General features: G+C 40.9%; 1 protein-coding gene across 1 annotated transcript in view; it reads right to left on the reverse strand.

Moving 5' to 3' along the window:
- Nucleotides 1–22080, reverse strand: part of SMS (spermine synthase) — a 417092-nt gene that overhangs the window by 282276 nt on the left and 112736 nt on the right. The window contains exon 3 of the mRNA XM_053706374.1: nt 8937–9027. Within this exon, the coding sequence (XP_053562349.1) occupies nt 8937–9027 (91 nt within the window). The remainder of the gene's footprint in view (nt 1–8936; nt 9028–22080) is intronic.

Consider the following 22080-nt stretch of genomic DNA (forward strand, 5'->3'; position numbering starts at 1 on the left):
GAAAACTCCACAAGTAGCTCTCCCATTCCTGTGAAGAGAAAACAAAACTCCAGCACGGTTTTGTACAGGAAAAAGTGCCACAGATGAATCCTAGTATCTATAAAGTTCACTAGATTCTTTAGGGATTAACAACGATAGACGTAACGGAGTCGCTCCAAAGCAACCAAAACCTCTTTTAATCACACACGAGATGTTTAGGCTGAAATCTGAAGAATACTACTTCAGCATTAGAAAAAGAAATCATACTGTCCAAATCTGAGATTTTACCCTCAGAGGCTACTTGTGTATCCTCATCAGACCTACGAGGAAGGCAATCAGAGTAGCATCGGTAGAGAAACCTTACTATCTGAATCACTAATATTCCTCCTGTGATTTTCCCCTAAAAATAGGAAAAAAAACATCATGCACAGAAACATAAAAAGATACCTGAGCAGCAAAAAACTCCACCAGGAGATAATGAGGAACCACAGGGCACAGCAGGTGACGCCATAAAGGCTAGGGCGCGTAATTTCTATCTCAAGAGATCTAGCGAAACAAGAGCACATAAATTGCGTATTTGAAAACAATATTAGTGTCAAAACCCAAACAGAATTTTCTGCAAAAGAAAACTGAGAGGCAAAAATAAAATCAATTTTAATGTTTATAACGAAAAAACAAGACTGTCACTTTAAAAGAGTCAATATAAGGGACGTTGTAACAGACACAGTATATGCATAGATGTCTGCCTTAAAATAAATTAAGGAACACCATATCCTAATAAACATTTTAAATATTGTAAGCAAACAGCATAAAAATAAAGTGTGCAACTGTCTTTAACATTGCGCTTTATTCTACCATGCGACCAAGCAACCAAAAAGGTCTGTTTGACCCTGAGCCCAGCAAAGTACAGTTTCGTTGAACTCTGAGGCTGCTCCTATTCACAAGGCAGTGACCTTTCTTTAAAAAGACCGTTAGTAAACCACCATCGAACTGCGCAGCATAAAAATACAGTACACTTACACAAAAATGTCTCCATACTGTGAAGATAAAAATACAAGTCCCACACATAAGAAATAATTTAGAGGTGACATTAACCCCTTAGGTGCCCCTAAACTTACACATGTCCAGACAATCAGGGGACTCCTTATAAACCCCTAGTCTCCTGTCACCATACATTGTCTGCATCCTGCCTAAAATATCCTTCTAAAGGATATTAAAAGTTGCAGAGAAGGCTCCTTAACCCTTTTAATGCCAGTCTCCTAACCTGAAGACAAAAAGGCACTTACCTGCAGTCTAGCCGTCCGGCAAGAGGACAGCCTACCTGATATTAGTGGATGGCACTCCTTACAGAGATCTGTAGAGAAAAGAAAGACAGACAGAGTAAACCTACTCAGGCTTTCTATACCAGGGCAGCAACATGTTAGGAAAACGCAGCAAACCACACTTTACAAGTTCCTAACTGCTTAAAAGCTACAACAGCCCTACTGAAGAGACTAACATGGAGTACAGCTAAACCCAGCTTGTGATGGAATAGCAGAGCAAGCCTGCTCTGGCTTCAAAAACATAATTTATGCTTACCTGATAAATTTATTTCTCTTGTAGTGTATTCAGTCCACGGGTCATCCATTACTTATGGGATATATCCCCTTCCCAACAGGAAGTTGCAAGAGGATCACCCAAGCAGAGCTGCTATATAGCTCCTACCCTCACATGTCATATCCAGTCATTCGACCGAAACAAGACAAGAAAGGAGAAACCATAGGGTGCAGTGGTGACTGGAGTTTTAATTAAAATTTAGATCTGCCTTAAAAGACAGGGCGGGCCGTGGACTGAATACACTACAAGAGAAATAAATTTATCAGGTAAGCATAAATTATGTTTTCTCTTGTTAAGTGTATTCAGTCCACGGGTCATCCATTACTTATGGGATACCAATACCAAAGCCAAAGTACACGGATGATGGGAGGGACAAGGCAGGAACTTAAACGGAAGGAACCACTGCCTGTAGAACCTTTCTCCCAAAAACAGCCTCCGAAGAAGCAAAAGTGTCAAATTTGTAAAATTTTGAAAAAGTGTGAAGCGAAGACCAAGTTGCAGCCTTGCAAATCTGTTCAACAGAGGCCTCATTCTTAAAGGCCCAGGTGGAAGCCACAGCTCTAGTGGAATGAGCTGTAATTCTTTCAGGGGGCTGCTGTCCAGCAGTCTCATAGGCTAAACGTATTATGCTACGAAGCCAAAAGGAGAGAGAGGTTTCCGAAGCTTTTTGACCTCTCCTCTGACCAGAGTACACGACAAACAGGGAAGAAGTTTGACGAAAATCTTTAGTTGCCTGTAAATAGAACTTCAGGGCACGGACTACGTCCAGATTATGCAAAAGTCGTTCCTTCTTTGAAGAAGGATTAGGACATAATGATGGAACAACAATCTCCTGATTGATATTCCTGTTAGAAACTACCTTAGGTAAAAACCCAGGTTTAGTACGCAGAACTACCTTGTCTGAATGGAAAATCAGATAAGGAGAATCACAATGTAAGGCCGATAACTCAGAGACTCTTCGAGCCAAGGAAATAGCCATCAAAAACAGAACTTTCCAAGATAAAAGCTTAATATCAATGGAATGAAGGGGTTCAAACGGAACCCCTTGAAGAACTTTAAGAACCAAGTTTAAGCTCCACGGAGGAGCAACAGTCTTAAACACAGGCTTAATCCTAGCCAAAGCCTGACAAAAAGCCTGGACGTCTGGATTCTCTGCCAGACGTTTGTGTAAGAGAATAGACAGAGCAGAAATCTGTCCCTTTAACGAACTAGCAGATAAGCCCTTTTCTAAACCCTCTTGTAGAAAAGACAATATCCTAGGAATCCTAACCTTACTCCATGAGTAACTCTTGGATTCGCACCAATATAAATATTTACGCCATATCTTATGGTAAATTTTTCTGGTAACAGGCTTCCGTGCCTGTATTAAGGTATCAATAACTGACTCCGAGAAGCCACGCTTTGATAGAATCAAGCGTTCAATCTCCATGCAGTCAGCCTCAGAGAAATTAGATTTGGATGTTTGAAAGGACCTTTGTATTAGAAGGTCCTGCCTCAGAGGTAGAGACCATGGTGGACAGGACGACATGTCCACTAGGTCTGCATACCAGGTCCTGCGTGGCCACGCAGGCGCTATCAGAATCACCGATGCTCTCTCCTGTTTGATCTTGGCAATCAGTCGAGGTAGCATCGGAAATGGTGGAAACACATAAGCCATGTTGAAGACCCAAGGGGCTGTCAGAGCATCTATCAGCGCCGCTCCCGGGTCCCTGGACCTGGATCCGTAACAAGGAAGCTTGGCGTTCTGGCGAGACGCCATGAGATCCAGATCTGGTTTGCCCCAACAATGAATCAGTTGAGCGAAGACCTCCGGATGAAGTTCCCACTCCCCCGGATGAAAAGTCTGACGACTTAGAAAATCCGCCTCCCAGTTCTCCACGCCTGGGATGTAGATCGCTGACAGGTGGCAAGAGTGAGACTCTGCCCAGCGAATTATCTTTGAGACTTCCAACATCGCTAGGGAACTCCTGGTTCCCCCTTGATGATTGATGTAAGCCACAGTCGTGATGTTGTCCGACTGAAATCTGATGAACCTCAGTGTTGCTAACTGAGGCCAAGCTAGAAGAGCATTGAATATTGCTCTCAACTCCAGAATATTTATTGGGAGGAGTTTCTCCTCCTGAGTCCATAATCCCTGAGCCTTCAGGGAATTCCAGACTGCGCCCCAACCTAGAAGGCTGGCATCTGTTGTTACAATCGTCCAATCTGGCCTGCGAAAGGTCATACCCTTGGACAGATGGACCGAGAAAGCCACCAGAGAAGAGAATCTCTGGTCTCTTGGTCCAGATTTAGCAGAGGGGACAAATCTGAGTAATCCCCATTCCACTGACTTAGCATGCATAATTGCAGCGGTCTGAGATGCAGGCGCGCAAATGGCACTATGTCCATTGCCGCTACCATTAAGCCGATTACTTCCATGCACTGAGCCACTGACGGGCGTGGAATGGAATGAAGGACACGGCAAGCATTTAGAAGTTTTGATAACCTGGACTCCGTCAGGTAAATCTTCATCTCTACAGAATCTATAAGAGTCCCTAGAAAGGAGACTCTTGTGAGTGGTGATAGAGAACTCTTTTCCACGTTCACTTTTCACCCATGCGACCTCAGAAATGCCAGAACTATCTCTGTATGAGACTTGGCCATTTGAAAGCTTGACGCCTGTATCAGGATGTCATCTAGATACGGAGCCACCACTATGCCTCGCGGTCTTAGAACCGCCAGAAGTGAGCCCAGAACCTTTGTAAAGATTCTCGGGGCAGTAGCCAACCCGAAGGGAAGAGCTACAAACTGGTAATGTCTGTCTAGAAAAGCAAATCTTAGGTACCGATAATGATCCTTGTGAATCGGTATATGAAGGTAGGCATCCTTTAAGTCTACTGTGGTCATGTATTGACCCTCTTGGATCATGGGTAGGATGGTTCGAATAGTTTCCATTTTGAATGATGGAACTCTTAGGAATTTGTTTAAGATTTTTAGGTTCAAGATTGGTCTGAAGATTCCCTCTTTCTTGGGAACCACAAACAGATTTGAGTAAAACCCTTGCCCTTGTTCCGTCCGCGGAACTGGGTGGATCACCCCCATTACTAAGAGGTCTTGCACACAGCGTAGAAATGCCTCTTTCTTTATTTGGTTTGCTGATAACCTTGAAATATGAAATCTCCCTTGTGGAGGAGAAGCTTTGAAGTCCAGAAGATATCCCTGAGATATGATCTCCAATGCCCAGGGATCCTGGACATCTCTTGCCCAAGCCTGGGCGAAGAGAGATAGTCTGCCCCCCACTAGATCCGTTTCCGGATAGGGGGCCCTCTCTTGATGCTGTCTTAGGGGCAGAAGTAGGCTTTCTGGCCTGCTTGCCCTTGTTCCAGGGCTGGTTAGCTTTCCAGCCCAGTCTGTAACGAGCAACAGGTCCTTCCTGTTTTGGAGCGGAGGAAGTTGATGCTGCTCCTGCCTTGAAGTTATGAAAGGCACGAAAATTAGACTGTTTGGCCTTTGATTTGGCCCTGTCCTGAGGAAGAGTATGACCCTTACCTCCAGTAATGTCAGCAATAATTTCTTTCAAGCCGGGCCCGAATAAGGTCTGCCCTTTGAAAGGAATATTAAGCAATTTAGATTTAGAAGTCACGTCAGCTGATCAGGATTTAAGCCATAGCGCTCTGCGCGCCTGGATGGCGAATCCGGAGTTCTTAGCCGTTAGTTTGGTTAAATGTACAACGGCATCAGAAACAAATGCATTAGCTAGCTTAAGTGCTTTAAGCTTGGCCATAATCTCATCCAATGGAGCTGTGCGAATGGCCTCTTCCAGAGACTCAAACCAGAATGCCGCAGCAGCAGTGACAGGCGCAATGCATGTAAGATAAAACCTTGTTGAACAAACATTTTCTTAAGGTAACCTTCTAATTTTTTATCCATTGGATCCGAAAAAGCACAACTATCCTCCACCGGGATAGTGGTACGTTTAGCTAAAGTAGAAACTGCTCCCTCCACCTTAGGGACCGTCTTCCATAAGTCTCGTGTGGTGGCGTCTATTGGAAACATTTTTCTAAATATCGGAGGAGGGGAAAAGGGCACACCGGGTCTATCCCACTCCTTGCTAATAATTTCTGTAAGCCTTTTAGGTATAGGAAAAACGTCAGTACACACCGGTACCGCAAAGTATCTATCCAACCTACATATTTTCTCTGGAATTGCAACCGTGTTACAATCATTCAGAGCCGCTAATACCTCCCCTAGCAATACACGGAGGTTCTCAAGCTTAAATTTAAAATTAGAAATCTCTGAATCCGGTCTCCCTGGATCAGATCCGTCACCCACAGAATGAAGCTCTCCGTCCTCATGTTCTGCAAATTGTGACGCAGTATCAGACATGGCTCTCACATCTTCAGCGCGCTCTGTCCTTAACCCAGAGCTATCGCGCTTGCCTCTTAATTCAGGCAATTTAGATAATACCTCTGTCATAACAGCAGCCATGTCTTGCAAAGTGATTTGTATGGGCCTCTCTGATGTACTTGGCGCCACAATATCACGCGCCTCCTGAGCGGGAGGCGAAGGTACTGACACGTGAGGAGAGTTAGTCGGCATAACTTCCCCCTCGTTGTCTGGTGATAATTTCTTTACAGATATAAATTGACTTTTATTCAAAGTGACATCAATACATTTAGTACACATATTTCTGTGGGGCTCCACATTGGCCTTCAAACATAGTGAACAAACAGATTCATCTGTGTCAGACATGTTTAAACAGACTCGCAATGAGACTAGCAAGCTTGGAAAATCCTTTCAAATAAATTTACAAGCAATATAAAAAACGCTACTGCGCCTTTAAGAAGCACCAAAAAATCTTCACAGTTGAAATAACAATGAACCAAATCAGTTATAGCAACCAAATTTTCACAGTAAATGTATTAAGTTAGCAAAGCATTGCACCCACTAGCAATTGGATGATTAACCCCTTAATACCCAAAAACGGATAATCAATTTAACAATTAACGTTTTTATCACAGTCAAACACACTGTCACAGGTCTGCTGTGACTGATTACCTCCCTCAAAATGAATTTTGAAGACCCCTGAGCTCTCTAGAGACGTCCTGGATCAAGGAGGAAGAAGCAGGAAGACTGAAACTGAATTTTTACTGCGCAAAAAAGCGCTAAAATAGGCTCCTCCCACTCATATTACAACAGTGGAAAACCTCAGTTAACCGTTTCTATTTAGAAATAAACGACAGCCATGTGGAAAATCATGCCCCAAAAGATTTATCACCAAAGTACCTCACAAAAAAAACGAATAACATGCCAGTAAACGTTTTATGCACTTTAAAAGTTAGGTAGTGTTATTAATAAGCCTGCTACCAGTCGCTTCTACTGCAGTTAAGGCTCATACATTTCTTCAGTATTAACAGTATTTTCTTAGTCAAATTCCATTCCTTAGAAAATTACTTATTGTACATACATTCATCATCCTGATACCAGTTGCTACTGCATTTAAGGCTGTACTTACATTACATCGGTATCAGCAGTATTTTCTGAGTCAATTCCATTCCTTAGAAAAATAATTTACTGCACATACCTTATTTGCAGGATTCCCCACACGCTATTCCCTTTCTGAAAGTTACCCCACTCCTCAGAATGTGCGAGAACAGCCAGTGGATCTTAGTTACTTCTGCTAAGATCATAGAAAACGCAGGCAGATTCTTCTTCCAAATACTGCCTGAGAACAAACAGCACACTCCGGTGCCATTTAAAATAACAAACTTTTGATTGAAGAAATAAACAAAATATAAAAAACGCCACAGACCTCTCACAACGTCCTATCTAGTTGAGTTGCAAGAGAATGACTGGATATCACATGTGAGGGGAGGAGCTATATAGCAGCTCTGCTTGGGTGATCCTCTTGCAACTTCCTGTTGGGAAGGGGATATATCCCATAAGTAATGGATGACCCGTGGACTGAATACACTTAACAAGAGAAATAAAAAAATCTTGATAGAAGAATCTTATACATACACCTAATAACTTCACCTCCTCCTTGGACTAGAGGCAAAGAGAATGACTAAGGGGTTGTGGGAAGGGAAGTGATACTTAACAGCTTTGCTGTGGTGCTCTTTGCCTCCTTCTGCTTGCCAGGAGTGATTTTCCCAACATTAATTGATGATTCCATGGACTCACTGTGTCATAAGAAAAAAAGTATATTTCGCTTTCAACAAATACCAAGAGAACCAAGCAAATTTGATGATAATAGTAAATTGGAAATTTGTTTAAAATCGCATGCCATGTCTGAATCACAAAAGTTTTATTTTGGCTAAACTGTTCCTTTAAAATATATATTGCATTTAAGTAAACATTGTTCTTGTCCATATAGAGGTCAAAAAAGGATACCAAGAGAACAAAGCAAATAAGATAATGCAACTGAATTGGATGTTCTTTAAAATTGCATGTTCTACTTGAATCATGAAAATTTACATTTTGAATTTACTGTCCCTTTAAACCATCTAATTCGATTTGCTGCATTTTGATGAAAGATACAATTTACTTTTTTGGCCTTTCTGGGGAGAATACAAGAAGCACACATTTAAAAAAAAAAATAAGCAAGAGGTGTTTAAAGGGACAGTAAACCTTAAAAATAATGTTATATAATTCTGCACATAGTGCAGAATTATATAACATTATTTAGGTGCTATAGCCATAAAATCATTTTTTACCGTTTAAAATGTAAAAATGTCAGCGCTTTTACAGACCCGCTCTCTGCTGAGCGGGTCTGTAATATTCAGTCAGCGCATCGGGCCAGCTGTATAGTCACAGCCCGGCCCGACCGCGCCATAGCACTAAGTGCAGCTCGCTCCTGTGACAGGAGCGAGCTGCACTTAGTCTTATGGCGCGATCGGGCCGGGCTGTGACTATACAGCTGGCCCGATGCGCTGACTGAATATTACAGACCCGCTCAGCAGAGAGCGGGTCTGTAAAAGTGCTGACATTTTTACATTTTAAACGGTAAAAAATGATTTTATGGCTATAGCACCTAAATAATGTTATATAATTCTGCACTATGTGCAGAATTATATAACATTATTTTTAAGGTTTACTGTCCCTTTAATGCCCTTTTAATGCACTGCTCTAATGCTATTATTATTCTTACAATTATATAAATGCTATTTTTAACACACACTCTGTTCTAACCAAAGCAATCTAACTGATTGTCTGGGGAGGTATTACAAGCATAAAAAATAAAAATGAAAGATTTTAAAGCAAAAAGAGGGATGACTAAGTGACACCACATAGTGGATGAATAGATTTGCCCCTTGGTTTTACAATTTCAGTTATCACTAAACAAGGCCATCAATAAATACTGCTGCAAATTGCATACGTACTTGTTGAGCAGATTTAGTTTCGTCTGGATCATCGCTGCATTGCAGGTCAATCAGGACTAAGCCCCGTGGGTAAACTCTTACAGTAGCAAAGCTATAAGAAACAAAATGAATTAAGGTTATGATACCGGATTAAAACGATTATTAGAAAATCTAGTTCTACTTGTAACAACAGATTTCTATTAAAACAGATATATAGCACACACATTTCCAATAAAATTAACAGATCTAAGGATACTAAGGAAGTAACTAAAAAAGCAGCAGTCATCCAGTAAGGTCCAGACTTCAAATGCTATTCCCTTTTCTTTGTGGCACTTATCAGCACAGCCACTTGTCATTCCCACATGACTGCTGCATATATATATATATATATATATATATAATGGGTGAAGGAAAGTTAGTAAAGTGCACTATATTAGTAAGCTCCCGTTATGGGAATGATTCTCAACTCTCACTTGCAAGATTGTAGTATATGCCCAAAGACAAGGGATAAAGCAGTCCGTTGAAAAGATAAACTTAACACTGAGTTCAATTGTTAGCACACTCTTGCCCCGGACTCTTCAGACAAAAACAACAGCACAAAAGGAGTATGCCATATACGTATAACATTGCCACAGCAAATTCATTGGCTATACTCACTGCATCAAATGCGGTGCTGTGTTGTCACAATCCTTCCGGCTCCGTGTGCTGCAAACAAATCCCCGTTGCTCACCGCTCCTTGCAGAATCCTCTGTGCCGATTCAGTGTGTTTCACACAGTGCGCGTCTGATGACGTATGCACAGCCGGTCACGTGGTATGCGGTGTCCAATCGGTGTATCCCTTTTCCCTGTCTTCAGTAGAAAGCCAGCAGACATAAACAGGGCTGTACATACAGGCGAGTCCAAACCCAGCCTGATAAGTGAGAGGCTTCCGAGCCTAGGGACCCCAGATACTGGCGTAATGAAATGTTCAATAGAAAGAAATCCAGGGTCAAAGAATTAAAAATAAAATCCAAACTTTATTGAAGTCCACTTGTGGATAAAAAACCATGGGGGTCACAAACATACAGCACTCAGCACTTGTTGTTTCCAGCTGACATGTTTCGGTGTAGTACCGTAATCATAGCTGATGGAATACACAAGTGCTGCTTCATTTAAAAGCAGAGTAAAATTCTGATTGGTTAATAACAAGTACAAACCTGCGTGTGAGTGTGTGAACAGGTGATTGTATCAAAAGTTAACCTATTACATACCAAAAGAATAGAAACTTAAATAGTGAATGAATATGTACATTATGTATATTAATAATTATAAATGCTTAACTATTAGATTTCAAAGCTAAACCAAAGCATAGGTTCATACTGCCATAACGGAAAACATACTTAATTCCCATTAGTTTAGATAATTTAAATATCTAGGCAGGTACCCCTAATCCTGTAGTAATTTCTAATGGGGGAGAGCAAACATTATTTTCTGGTTATTGGTGCTCAGCTTTATGCTTAGTATTGTTTATTTAAAATAGTGTAAATAAACTACATGAGTAATGTAGAGAACTGCAAAAGAATATAGTGACATGTGATAACACCATCTATCATTCTTATCTCTCTGGTCAAAACAAAGTTAAAAAGCATAGGACTGTAGCAACACATATAAATGCCATAGACCATCTCTGGATAAGGTAAAAATTAGTGTGTATAGCTAACAGTTGCTATCAATGTTTACAACCAAACTCATATAGGATTAGCACTATATAAATAAAAATGCAGAGTAGGGATTTAAAATAACCCAACTAACTAAAGCCTTTTCATTATATTTTATTGTAAAGACTTAATAGACTGAATAGTGTGCGGTTAAGCAAAAATATATATGAAGTTCTTGGGAGTATTTTTGGAGTATTATTTAAAGTATTTAGTATCCCACTACTTCCAGTAATTAATCAGGTCATATTCTGAGTTAAGTCCCTTGGGGACACGAGTTTGTAACTTAAAAATCCAGAACATCTCCCTTTTACCTAAAATGTGGGATCTATCTCCTCCACGTAGGGGAATAGTAACTTTTTCAATGGCTTGCCATCTTAGTGTTGCACTACTCTGATTATGTACGGTTTTAAAATGTTTAACCAGTGGGGTACTGGCCTCTCCAATTTTAATAGTAGAAAGGTGATTACGAATCCTTGTATTGACCTCTGTACTAGTGAGCCCTACATACTGAAGATGACATTCTATGCATGTAAGTAAATAAATAACATAGGAGGATGTACAGTTTAGGCACGCCTGAATTTTAAACTCTTCTCTTGTGACTGTTGAATGAAACTTGTCCGAAATGATGGCAAGATCACATGGTTTGCACCTGGATTTTCCACATCTGTACATCCCCCTGTGTTTCAGCCAAGAACCCTGTGGTTTCTCAGAGCAGGGTGGTAACTCTGATGGTGAGAGAATGTTACCTAGGGTCTTACTCCTTCTAAATGAGCAACGTAAGCCTTTCTCTACTGTATTCACAAGCTTATCATCTGCTGCCAACATTCTAAAGTGTTTGTTAATTATGTTACAGATTTCTTTATATTCCGTGCTATAATCTGTAACGAAGGTAACTTTATTGTCTATCATAGCACCTTGTTTCTTCTCCTGAGTTCTGGATCCCTTAAGGAGGGTCTCCCTATCTATTCTATCAACCTGTGTATGTGCCTGTTTGATTACATATTTAGGATATCCTCTATCCGTAAGCCTCTTTTCAAGTTCCTTTCTCTGTTCTTGAAAGGTTGGTTCTTCACTGCAGTTTCGTTTTAGCCTAATCATCTCCCCTTTAGCTACTGCTAATGATACATGCTTAGGGTGACAACTCTTAGCATGGAGCAGGGTATTCCTTGTGATTGGCTTCCTAAACGTACTGCTGTGAATTTTACCTGATCTGTCAGCTTTAAGAGTGAGATCCAAAAAATTTATCTCAGTATGGTGGTATTCAAATGTAAATTTAAGGCTACATCATTGTTGTTAAGGCTTGTGACAAAGTCTGAGAGTTCTGAGGGTGATCCACACCACACAAAAAGCAGATCATCGATATACCGCCTGTAAAAAGATATCTGATCTTTATAGGGGTTCCGATCTCCAAAGATGTGGGACATCTCCCACCAACCCATAAGGAGGTTGGCATATGAGGGCGCAAATTTGGCCCCCATAGCTGTCCCACATCTTTGGAGATAAAAAGATTCCCCAAACCGAAAATAATTGTGTGTTAGCATAAAATGAGTGGCCCTAAGTATGTATTCAATGAAAGGCTCATCCAAAGTTGAGAAATTTTCCAAAAAGTACCTAATAGCCTCCAAACCCTTTTCATGAGGGATTGAAGAATAAAGGGCGACTACATCCACAGTTAGCCAGATGTGTGCCCTAGAGTCCCACAAAAAATCTTCCAATAAAATTAAAAGATCTTTAGTGTCTCTCACATAGCTCTGCAAGCTTTTTACAAATGGAAAAAGTAAAGCATCTAACCATTGAGATAGGTGTTCAAAAATAGACCCAATTCCACTTATAATAGGTCTACCCTTTACCTCTGTTAGTGTTTTGTGGACTTTTGGAAGATGGTGGAAGATGGGCACCACTGGACATTCGACATACAAATATTCGAAAGTGGCAAGATCAAAATGCCCATCCTCCAAACCATCATCCAAAAGTCTCCTCAAATCCCTTTGGAAGCATTGTGTCGGATCCCTATCGAGTTCCAGGTAACTATCTGTATCATGTAGCTGTCTGTGCGCTTCGTGAATATAGGCCTCCCTATCTAAAACAACTACTGCACCTCCCTTATCGGCTGTGCGTATCACTAATTTCTTGTTCTTCTGTAGTTCTGTGATAGCCTTCCTTTCAGTAATTGTAAGGTTAGATTTGGTCTTAAAATCACCATTAGTCTCTATTTTAGAGGCGAGTAGAGTAAGATCATTCTCCACTCTTTTGAAAAAAGTTTCAAGTGTAGTGCCTCTGGATTGTATCGGGTAATATTCAGATGGTTTTTTAAACCAGGAGAAGAAACAAGGTGCTATGATAGACAATAAAGTTACCTTCGTTACAGATTATAGCACGGAATATAAAGAAATCTGTAACATAATTAACAAACACTTTAGAATGTTGGCAGCAGATGATAAGCTTGTGAATACAGTAGAGAAAGGCTTACGTTGCTCATTTAGAAGGAGTAAGACCCTAGGTAACATTCTCTCACCATCAGAGTTACCACCCTGCTCTGAGAAACCACAGGGTTCTTGGCTGAAACACAGGGGGATGTACAGATGTGGAAAATCCAGGTGCAAACCATGTGATCTTGCCATCATTTCGGACAAGTTTCATTCAACAGTCACAAGAGAAGAGTTTAAAATCCAGGCGTGCCTAAACTGTACATCCTCCTATGTTATTTATTTACTTACATGCATAGAATGTCCTCTTCAGTATGTAGGGCTCACTAGTACAGAGGTCAATACAAGGATTCGTAATCACCTTTCTACTATTAAAATTGGAGAGGCCAGTACCCCACTGGTTAAACATTTTAAAACCGTACATAATCAGAGTAGTGCAACACTAAGATGGCAAGCCATTGAAAAAGTTACTATTCCCCTACGTGGAGGAGATAGATCCCACATTTTAGGTAAAAGGGAGATGTTCTGGATTTTTAAGTTACAAACTCGTGTCCCCAAGGGACTTTACTCAGAATATGACCTGATTAATTACTGGAAGTAGTGGGATACTAAATACTTTAAATAATACTCCAAAAATACTCCCAAGAACTTCATATATATTTTTGCTTAACCGCACACTATTCAGTCTATTAAGTCTTTACAATAAAAACAGAATTTATGTTTACCTGATAAATTACTTTCTCCAACGGTGTGTCCGGTCCACGGCGTCATCCTTACTTGTGGGATATTCTCTTCCCCAACAGGAAATGGCAAAGAGCCCAGCAAAGCTGGTCACATGATCCCTCCTAGGCTCCGCCTACCCCAGTCATTCGACCGACGTTAAGGAGGAATATTTGCATAGGAGAAACCATATGATACCGTGGTGACTGTAGTTAAAGAAAATAAATTATCAGACCTGATTAAAAAACCAGGGTGGGCCATGGACCGGACACACCGTTGGAGAAAGTAATTTATCAGGTAAACATAAATTCTGTTTTCTCCAACATAGGTGTGTCCGGTCCACGGCGTCATCCTTACTTGTGGGAACCAATACCAAAGCTTTAGGACACGGATGAAGGGAGGGAGCAAATCAGGTCACCTAAATGGAAGGCACCACGGCTTGCAAAACCTTTCTCCCAAAAATAGCCTCAGAAGAAGCAAAAGTATCAAACTTGTAAAATTTGGTAAAAGTGTGCAGTGAAGACCAAGTCGCTGCCCTACATATCTGATCAACAGAAGCCTCGTTCTTGAAGGCCCATGTGGAAGCCACAGCCCTAGTGGAATGAGCTGTGATTCTTTCAGGAGGCTGCCGTCCGGCAGTCACATAAGCCAATCTGATGATGCTTTTAATCCAAAAAGAGAGAGAGGTAGAAGTTGCTTTTTGACCTCTCCTTTTACCAGAATAAACAACAAACAAGGAAGATGTTTGTCTAAAATCCTTTGTAGCATCTAAATAGAATTTTAGAGCGCGAACAACATCCAAATTGTGCAACAAACGTTCCTTCTTCGAAACTGGTTTCGGACACAAAGAAGGTACGACTATCTCCTGGTTAATGTTTTTGTTAGAAACAACTTTTGGAAGAAAACCAGGTTTAGTACGTAAAACCACCTTATCTGCATGGAACACCAGATAAGGAGGAGAACACTGCAGAGCAGATAATTCTGAAACTCTTCTAGCAGAAGAAATTGCAACCAAAAACAAAACTTTCCAAGATAATAACTTAATATCAACGGAATGTAAGGGTTCAAACGGAACCCCCTGAAGAACTGAAAGAACTAAGTTGAGACTCCAAGGAGGAGTCAAAGGTTTGTAAACAGGCTTGATTCTAACCAGAGCCTGAACAAAGGCTTGAACATCTGGCACAGCTGCCAGCTTTTTGTGAAGTAACACAGACAAGGCAGAAATCTGTCCCTTCAAAGAACTTGCAGATAATCCTTTCTCCAATCCTTCTTGAAGAAAGGATAGAATCTTAGGAATCTTTACCTTGTCCCAAGGGAATCCTTTAGATTCACACCAACAGATATATTTTTTCCATATTTTGTGGTAAATTTTTCTAGTTACAGGCTTTCTGGCCTGAACAAGAGTATCAATAACAGAATCTGAGAACCCTCGTTTTGATAAGATCAAGCGTTCAATCTCCAAGCAGTCAGCTGGAGTGAGACCAGATTCGGATGTTCGAACGGACCTTGAACAAGAAGGTCTCGTCTCAAAGGTAGCTTCCATGGTGGAGCCGATGACATATTCACCAGATCTGCATACCAAGTCCTGCGTGGCCACGCAGGAGCTATCAAGATCACCGACGCCCTCTCTTGATTGATCCTGGCTACCAGCCTGGGGATGAGAGGAAACGGCGGGAATACATAAGCTAGTTTGAAGGTCCAAGGTGCTACTAGTGCATCTACTAGAGTCGCCTTGGGATCCCTGGATCTGGACCCGTAGCAAGGAACCTTGAAGTTCTGACGAGAGGCCATCAGATCCATGTCTGGAATGCCCCACAGTTGAGTAATTTGGGCAAAGATTTCCGGATGGAGTTCCCACTCCCCCGGATGTAATGTCTGACGACTCAGAAAATCCGCTTCCCAATTTTCCACTCCTGGGATGTGGATTGCAGATAGGTGGCAGGAGTGAGTCTCCGCCCATTGAATGATTTTGGTCACTTCTTCCATCGCCAGGGAACTCCTTGTTCCCCCCTGATGGTTGATGTACGCAACAGTCGTCATGTTGTCTGATTGAAACCGTATGAACTTGGCCTTTGCTAGCTGAGGCCAAGCCTTGAGAGCATTGAATATCGCTCTCAGTTCCAGAATATTTATCGGTAGAAGAGATTCTTCCCGAGACCAAAGACCCTGAGCTTTCAGGGGTCCCCAGACCGCGCCCCAGCCCATCAGACTGGCGTCGGTCGTGACAATGACCCACTCTGGTCTGCGGAAGGTCATCCCTTGTGACAGGTTGTCCAGGGACAGCCACCAACGGAGTGAGTCTCTGGTCCTCTGATTTACTTGTATCTTCGGAGACAAGTCTGTATAGTCCCCATTCCACTGACTGAGCATGCACAGTTGTAATGGTCTTAGATGAATGCGCGCAAAAGGAACTATGTCCATTGCCGCGACCATCAAACCTATTACTTCCATGCACTGCGCTATGGAAGGAAGAGGAACGGAATGAAGTGTTTGACAAGAGTTTAGAAGTTTTGTTTTTCTGGCCTCTGTCAGAAAAATCCTCATTTCTAAGGAGTCTATTATTGTTCCCAAGAAGGGAACCCTTGTCGACGGAGATAGAGAACTCTTTTCCACGTTCACTTTCCATCCGTGAGATCTGAGAAAGGCCAGGACTATGTCCGTGTGAGCCTTTGCTTGAGGAAGGGACGACGCTTGAATCAGAATGTCGTCCAAGTAAGGAACTACTGCAATGCCCCTTGGTCTTAGTACCGCTAGAAGGGACCCTAGTACCTTTGTGAAAATCCTTGGAGCAGTGGCTAATCCGAAAGGAAGCGCCACGAACTGGTAATGCTTGTCCAGGAATGCGAACCTTAGGAACTGATGATGTTCCTTGTGGATAGGAATATGTAGATACGCATCCTTTAAATCCACCGTGGTCATGAATTGACCTTCCTGGATGGAAGGAAGAATTGTTCGAATGGTTTCCATTTTGAACGATGGAACCTTGAGAAACTTGTTTAAGATCTTGAGATCTAAGATTGGTCTGAACGTTCCCTCTTTTTTGGGAACTATGAACAGATTGGAGTAGAACCCCATCCCTTGTTCTCCTAATGGAACAGGATGAATCACTCCCATTTTTAACAGGTCTTCTACACAATGTAAGAATGCCTGTCTCTTTATGTAGTCTGAAGACAATTGAGACCTGTGGAACCTCCCCCTTGGGGGAAGCCCCTTGAATTCCAGAAGATAACCTTGGGAGACTATTTCTAGTGCCCAAGGATCCAGAACATCTCTTGCCCAAGCCTGAGCAAAGAGAGAGAGTCTGCCCCCCACCAGATCCGGTCCCGGATCGGGGGCCAACATTTCATGCTGTCTTGGTAGCAGTGGCAGGTTTCTTGGCCTGCTTTCCCTTGTTCCAGCCTTGCATTGGTCTCCAGGCTGGCTTGGCTTGAGAAGTATTACCCTCTTGCTTAGAGGACGTAGCACTTGGGGCTGGTCCGTTTCTACTAAAGGGACGAAAATTAGGTTTATTTTTGGCCTTGAAAGACCTATCCTGAGGAAGGGCGTGGCCCTTACCCCCAGTGATATCAGAGATAATCTCTTTCAAGTCAGGGCCAAACAGCGTTTTCCCCTTGAAAGGAATGTTAAGTAGTTTGTTCTTGGAAGACGCATCCGCTGACCAAGATTTCAACCAAAGCGCTCTGCGCGCCACAATAGCAAACCCAGAATTTTTCGCCGCTAACCTAGCCAATTGCAAAGTGGCGTCTAGGGTGAAAGAATTGGCCAATTTGAGAGCACGGATTCTGTCCATAATCTCCTCATAAGGAGGAGAATCACTATCGATCGCCTTTACTAGCTCATCGAACCAGAAACACGCGGCTGTAGTGACAGGGACAATGCATGAAATTGGTTGTAGAAGGTAACCTTGCTGAACAAACATCTTTTTAAGCAAACCTTCTAATTTTTTATCCATAGGATCTTTGAAAGCACAACTATCTTCTATGGGTATAGTGGTGCGTTTGTTTAAAGTAGAAACCGCTCCCTCGACCTTGGGGACTGTCTGCCATAAGTCCTTTCTGGGGTCGACCATAGGAAACAATTTTTTAAATATGGGGGGAGGGACGAAAGGTATACCGGGCCTTTCCCATTCTTTATTTACAATGTCCGCCACCCGCTTGGGTATAGGAAAAGCTTCTGGGAGCCCCGGGACCTCTAGGAACTTGTCCATTTTACATAGTTTCTCTGGGATGATCAAATTCTCACAATCATCCAGAGTGGATAATACCTCCTTAAGCAGAGCACGGAGATGTTCCAACTTAAATTTAAATGTAATCACATCGGGTTCAGCTTGTTGAGAAATTTTCCCTGAATCTGAAATTTCTCCCTCAGACAAAACCTCCCTGGCCCCCTCAGACTGGTGTAGGGGCATTTCAGAACCATTATCATCAGCGTCCTCATGCTCTTCAGTATCTAAAACAGAGCAGTCGCGCTTGCGCTGATAAGTGGGCATTTTGGCTAAAATGTTTTTGATAGAATTATCCATTACAGCCGTTAATTGTTGCATAGTAAGGAGTATTGGCGCGCTAGATGTACTAGGGGCCTCCTGAGTGGGCAAGACTGGTGTAGACGAAGGAGGGAATGATGCAGTACCATGCTTACTCCCCTCACTTGAGGAATCATCTTGGGCATCATTTTCAGTGTCACATAAATCACATCTATTTAAATGAGAAGGAACCTTGGCTTCCCCACATTCAGAACACAGTCTATCTGGTAGTTCAGACATGTTAAACAGGCATAAACTTGATAACAAAGTACAAAAAACGTTTTAAAATAAAACCGTTACTGTCACTTTAAATTTTAAACTGAACACACTTTATTACTGCAATTGCGAAAAAGTATGAAGGAATTGTCTTAAAGCCTTAAAAGTATTGCACACCAAATTTGGAAGCTTTAACCCTTAAAATAACGGAACCGGAGCCGTTTTTATCTTTAACCCCTTTACAGTCCCTGGTATCTGCTTTGCTGAGACCCAACCAAGCCCAAAGGGGAATACGATACCAAATGACGCCTTCAGAAAGTCTTTTCTATGTATCAGAGCTCCTCACACATGCGACTGCATGTCATGCTTCTCAAAAACAAGTGCGCAATACCGGCGCGAAAATGAGGCTCTGCCTATGATTAGGGAAAGCCCCTAGAGAATAAGGTGTCTAAAACAGTGCCTGCCGATATTATTTTACAAAAATACCCAGATTAAATGATTCCTCAAGGCTAAATATGTGTATATATGAATCGATTTAGCCCAGAAAATGTCTCCAGTCTTAATAAGCCCTTGTGAAGCCCTTATTTACTGTCTGAATAAAAATGGCTTACCGGATCCCATAGGGAAAATGACAGCTTCCAGCATTACATCGTCTTGTTAGAATGTGTCATACCTCAAGCAGCAAAAGACTGCTCACTGTTCCCCCAACTGAAGTTAATTCCTCTCAACAGTCCTGTGTGGAACAGCCATGGATTTTAGTAACGGTTGCTAAAATCATTTTCCTCTTACAAACAGAAATCTTCATCTCTTTTCTGTTTCAGAGTAAATAGTACATACCAGCACTATTTTAAAATAACAAACTCTTGATTGAATAAAAAAACTACAGTTAAACACTAAAAAACTCTAAGCCATCTCCGTGGAGATGTTGCCTGTACAACGGCAAAGAGAATGACTGGGGTAGGCGGAGCCTAGGAGGGATCATGTGACCAGCTTTGCTGGGCTCTTTGCCATTTCCTGTTGGGGAAGAGAATATCCCACAAGTAAGGATGACGCCGTGGACCGGACACACCTATGTTGGAGAAATATAATGAAAAGGCTTTAGTTAGTTGGGTTATTTTAAATCCCTACTCTGCATTTTTATTTATATAGTGCTAATCCTATATGAGTTTGGTTGTAAACATTGATAGCAACTGTTAGCTATACACACTAATTTTTACCTTATCCAGAGATGGTCTATGGCATTTATATGTGTTGCTACAGTCCTATGCTTTTTAACTTTGTTTTGACCAGAGAGATAAGAATGATAGATGGTGTTATCACATGTCACTATATTCTTTTGCAGTTCTCTACATTACTCATGTAGTTTATTTACACTATTTTAAATAAACAATACTAAGCATAAAGCTGAGCACCAATAACCAGAAAATAACGTTTGCTCTCCCCCATTAGAAATTACTACAGGATTAGGGGTACCTGCCTAGATATTTAAATTATCTAAACTAATGGGAATTAAGTATGTTTTCCGTTATGGCAGTATGAACCTATGCTTTGGTTTAGCTTTGAAATCTAATAGTTAAGCATTTATAATTATTAATATACATAATGTACATATTCATTCACTATTTAAGTTTCTATTCTTTTGGTATGTAATAGGTTAACTTTTGATACAATCACCTGTTCACACACTCACACGCAGGTTTGTACTTGTTATTAACCAATCAGAATTTTACTCTGCTTTTAAATGAAGCAGCACTTGTGTATTCCATCAGCTATGATTACGGTACTACACCGAAACATGTCAGCTGGAAACAACAAGTGCTGAGTGCTGTATGTTTGTGACCCCATGGTTTTTTATCCACAAGTGGACTTAAATAAAGTTTGGATTTTATTTTTAATTCTTTGACCCTGGATTTCTTTCTATTGAACATTATATACATATATATATATATATATATATATATATATATATATATATATATATATATATATATATATATAGTGTCCATTAGCTAGTGACGTATGGGATATACATTCCTACCAGGAGGGGGCAATATTTCCCAAACCTCACATGCCTATAAATGCACCTCCCACCTTACTCATATCTCAGTTTAACATATAGCCAAGTTAGTGAGGTGTAAAAGGAGTAAAAGAAAAAAAAAAAAGAGGAACAGGATAAAGTGCTTTATATACAAAAAAATCATAACCCCCCAAAAAATTGGGTGGGTCTCAGACTCTTGCCACCATGAAAGAAATTAATTTATCAGGTAAAGTTCAAGGCAAGAGTCCATGAGCTAGTGACGTATGGGATATAATACCCAAGATGTGGAATTCCATGAGTCACTAGAGAGGGAGGGATAAAATAAAAACAGTTAAAACAACTTAAAATCATAGACACTAGAATCAAACTGAGACAGCTGCCTGAAGAACCTTTCTACCAAAGACTGCTTCCAAAGAAGCAAACACATCAAAATGGTAAAATTTAGTAAATGTATGCAAAGAAGACCAAGTTGCTGCTTTGCAAATTTGATCAACTAAAGCTTAATTCTTGAAAGCCCAAGATGTGGCGACTGATCTAGTAGAATGAGCTGTACTCGCTGAGGAGGAGACTGCCCCACCTTCAAATAAGCTTTGTGAATCAAAAGCTTCAACCAAGATGCCAAGGAAATGGCAGAGGCTTCCTGACCTTTTCTGGAACCAGAAAAAATAACAAGCAGACTAGAAGTCTTTCTGAAATCTTTAGTAGCCTCAACGTAATATTTCAAAGCTCTTACCACATCCAAAGAATGTAAAGACCTTTCAAGAGTATTCTTAGGGTTAGGACACAAGGAAGGAACAATAATTTCATCAATGTTGTTAGAAATTCACAACTTAAGGTAAAAATTTAAAAGAAGTCAGCAGAACAGCTTTATCTGGATGAAAATTCAGATAAGGAGACTCATAAGAGAGAGCAAACAATTCAGAGACTCTTCTAGCAGAAGAGATAGCCAAAAGAAATAACATTTTCCAAGAAAGTAGTTAAAGGGACATGAAACCCAATTTTTTTCTTTCATGATTTAGAAAGAGCATGTAATTTTAAAAAACTTTCTAATTTACTTCTATTATCTAATTTGCTTTATTCTCTTGATATCACTTGCTGAAAAGCATATCTAGATATGCTCAGTAGCTGCTGATTGGTTGTGGCACATAGAGGCCTTGTGTGATTGGCTCACACATGTGCATTGCTATTTCTTCAACAAATGATATCTAAAGAATTGAGCAAATTAGATAATAGAAGTAAATTGGAAAGTTGTTTAAAATTACATGCCCTATCTGAATCATGAAAGTTTAATTTTGACTAGACTGTCCCTTTAATATCCAAAGAATGCATAGGCTCAAAAGGAGGAGCCTGCAAAATATTTAAAACCAAATTGAGACTCCAAGGACGAGAAATTGATTTAATAACAGGTTTGATACGAATCAAAGCCTGAACAAAATAGTGAATATCAGGAAGTTTAGCAATCTTTCTATGAAATAAGACAGAAAGAGCAGAGATTTGTCCTTTCAAAGTATTTGCAGACAAACCTTTATCCAAACCATCCTGAAGA

The sequence above is a fragment of the Bombina bombina genome, chromosome 3, assembly GCF_027579735.1.
Source record: "Bombina bombina isolate aBomBom1 chromosome 3, aBomBom1.pri, whole genome shotgun sequence".
Taxonomy (NCBI): Eukaryota; Metazoa; Chordata; class Amphibia; order Anura; family Bombinatoridae; genus Bombina; species Bombina bombina.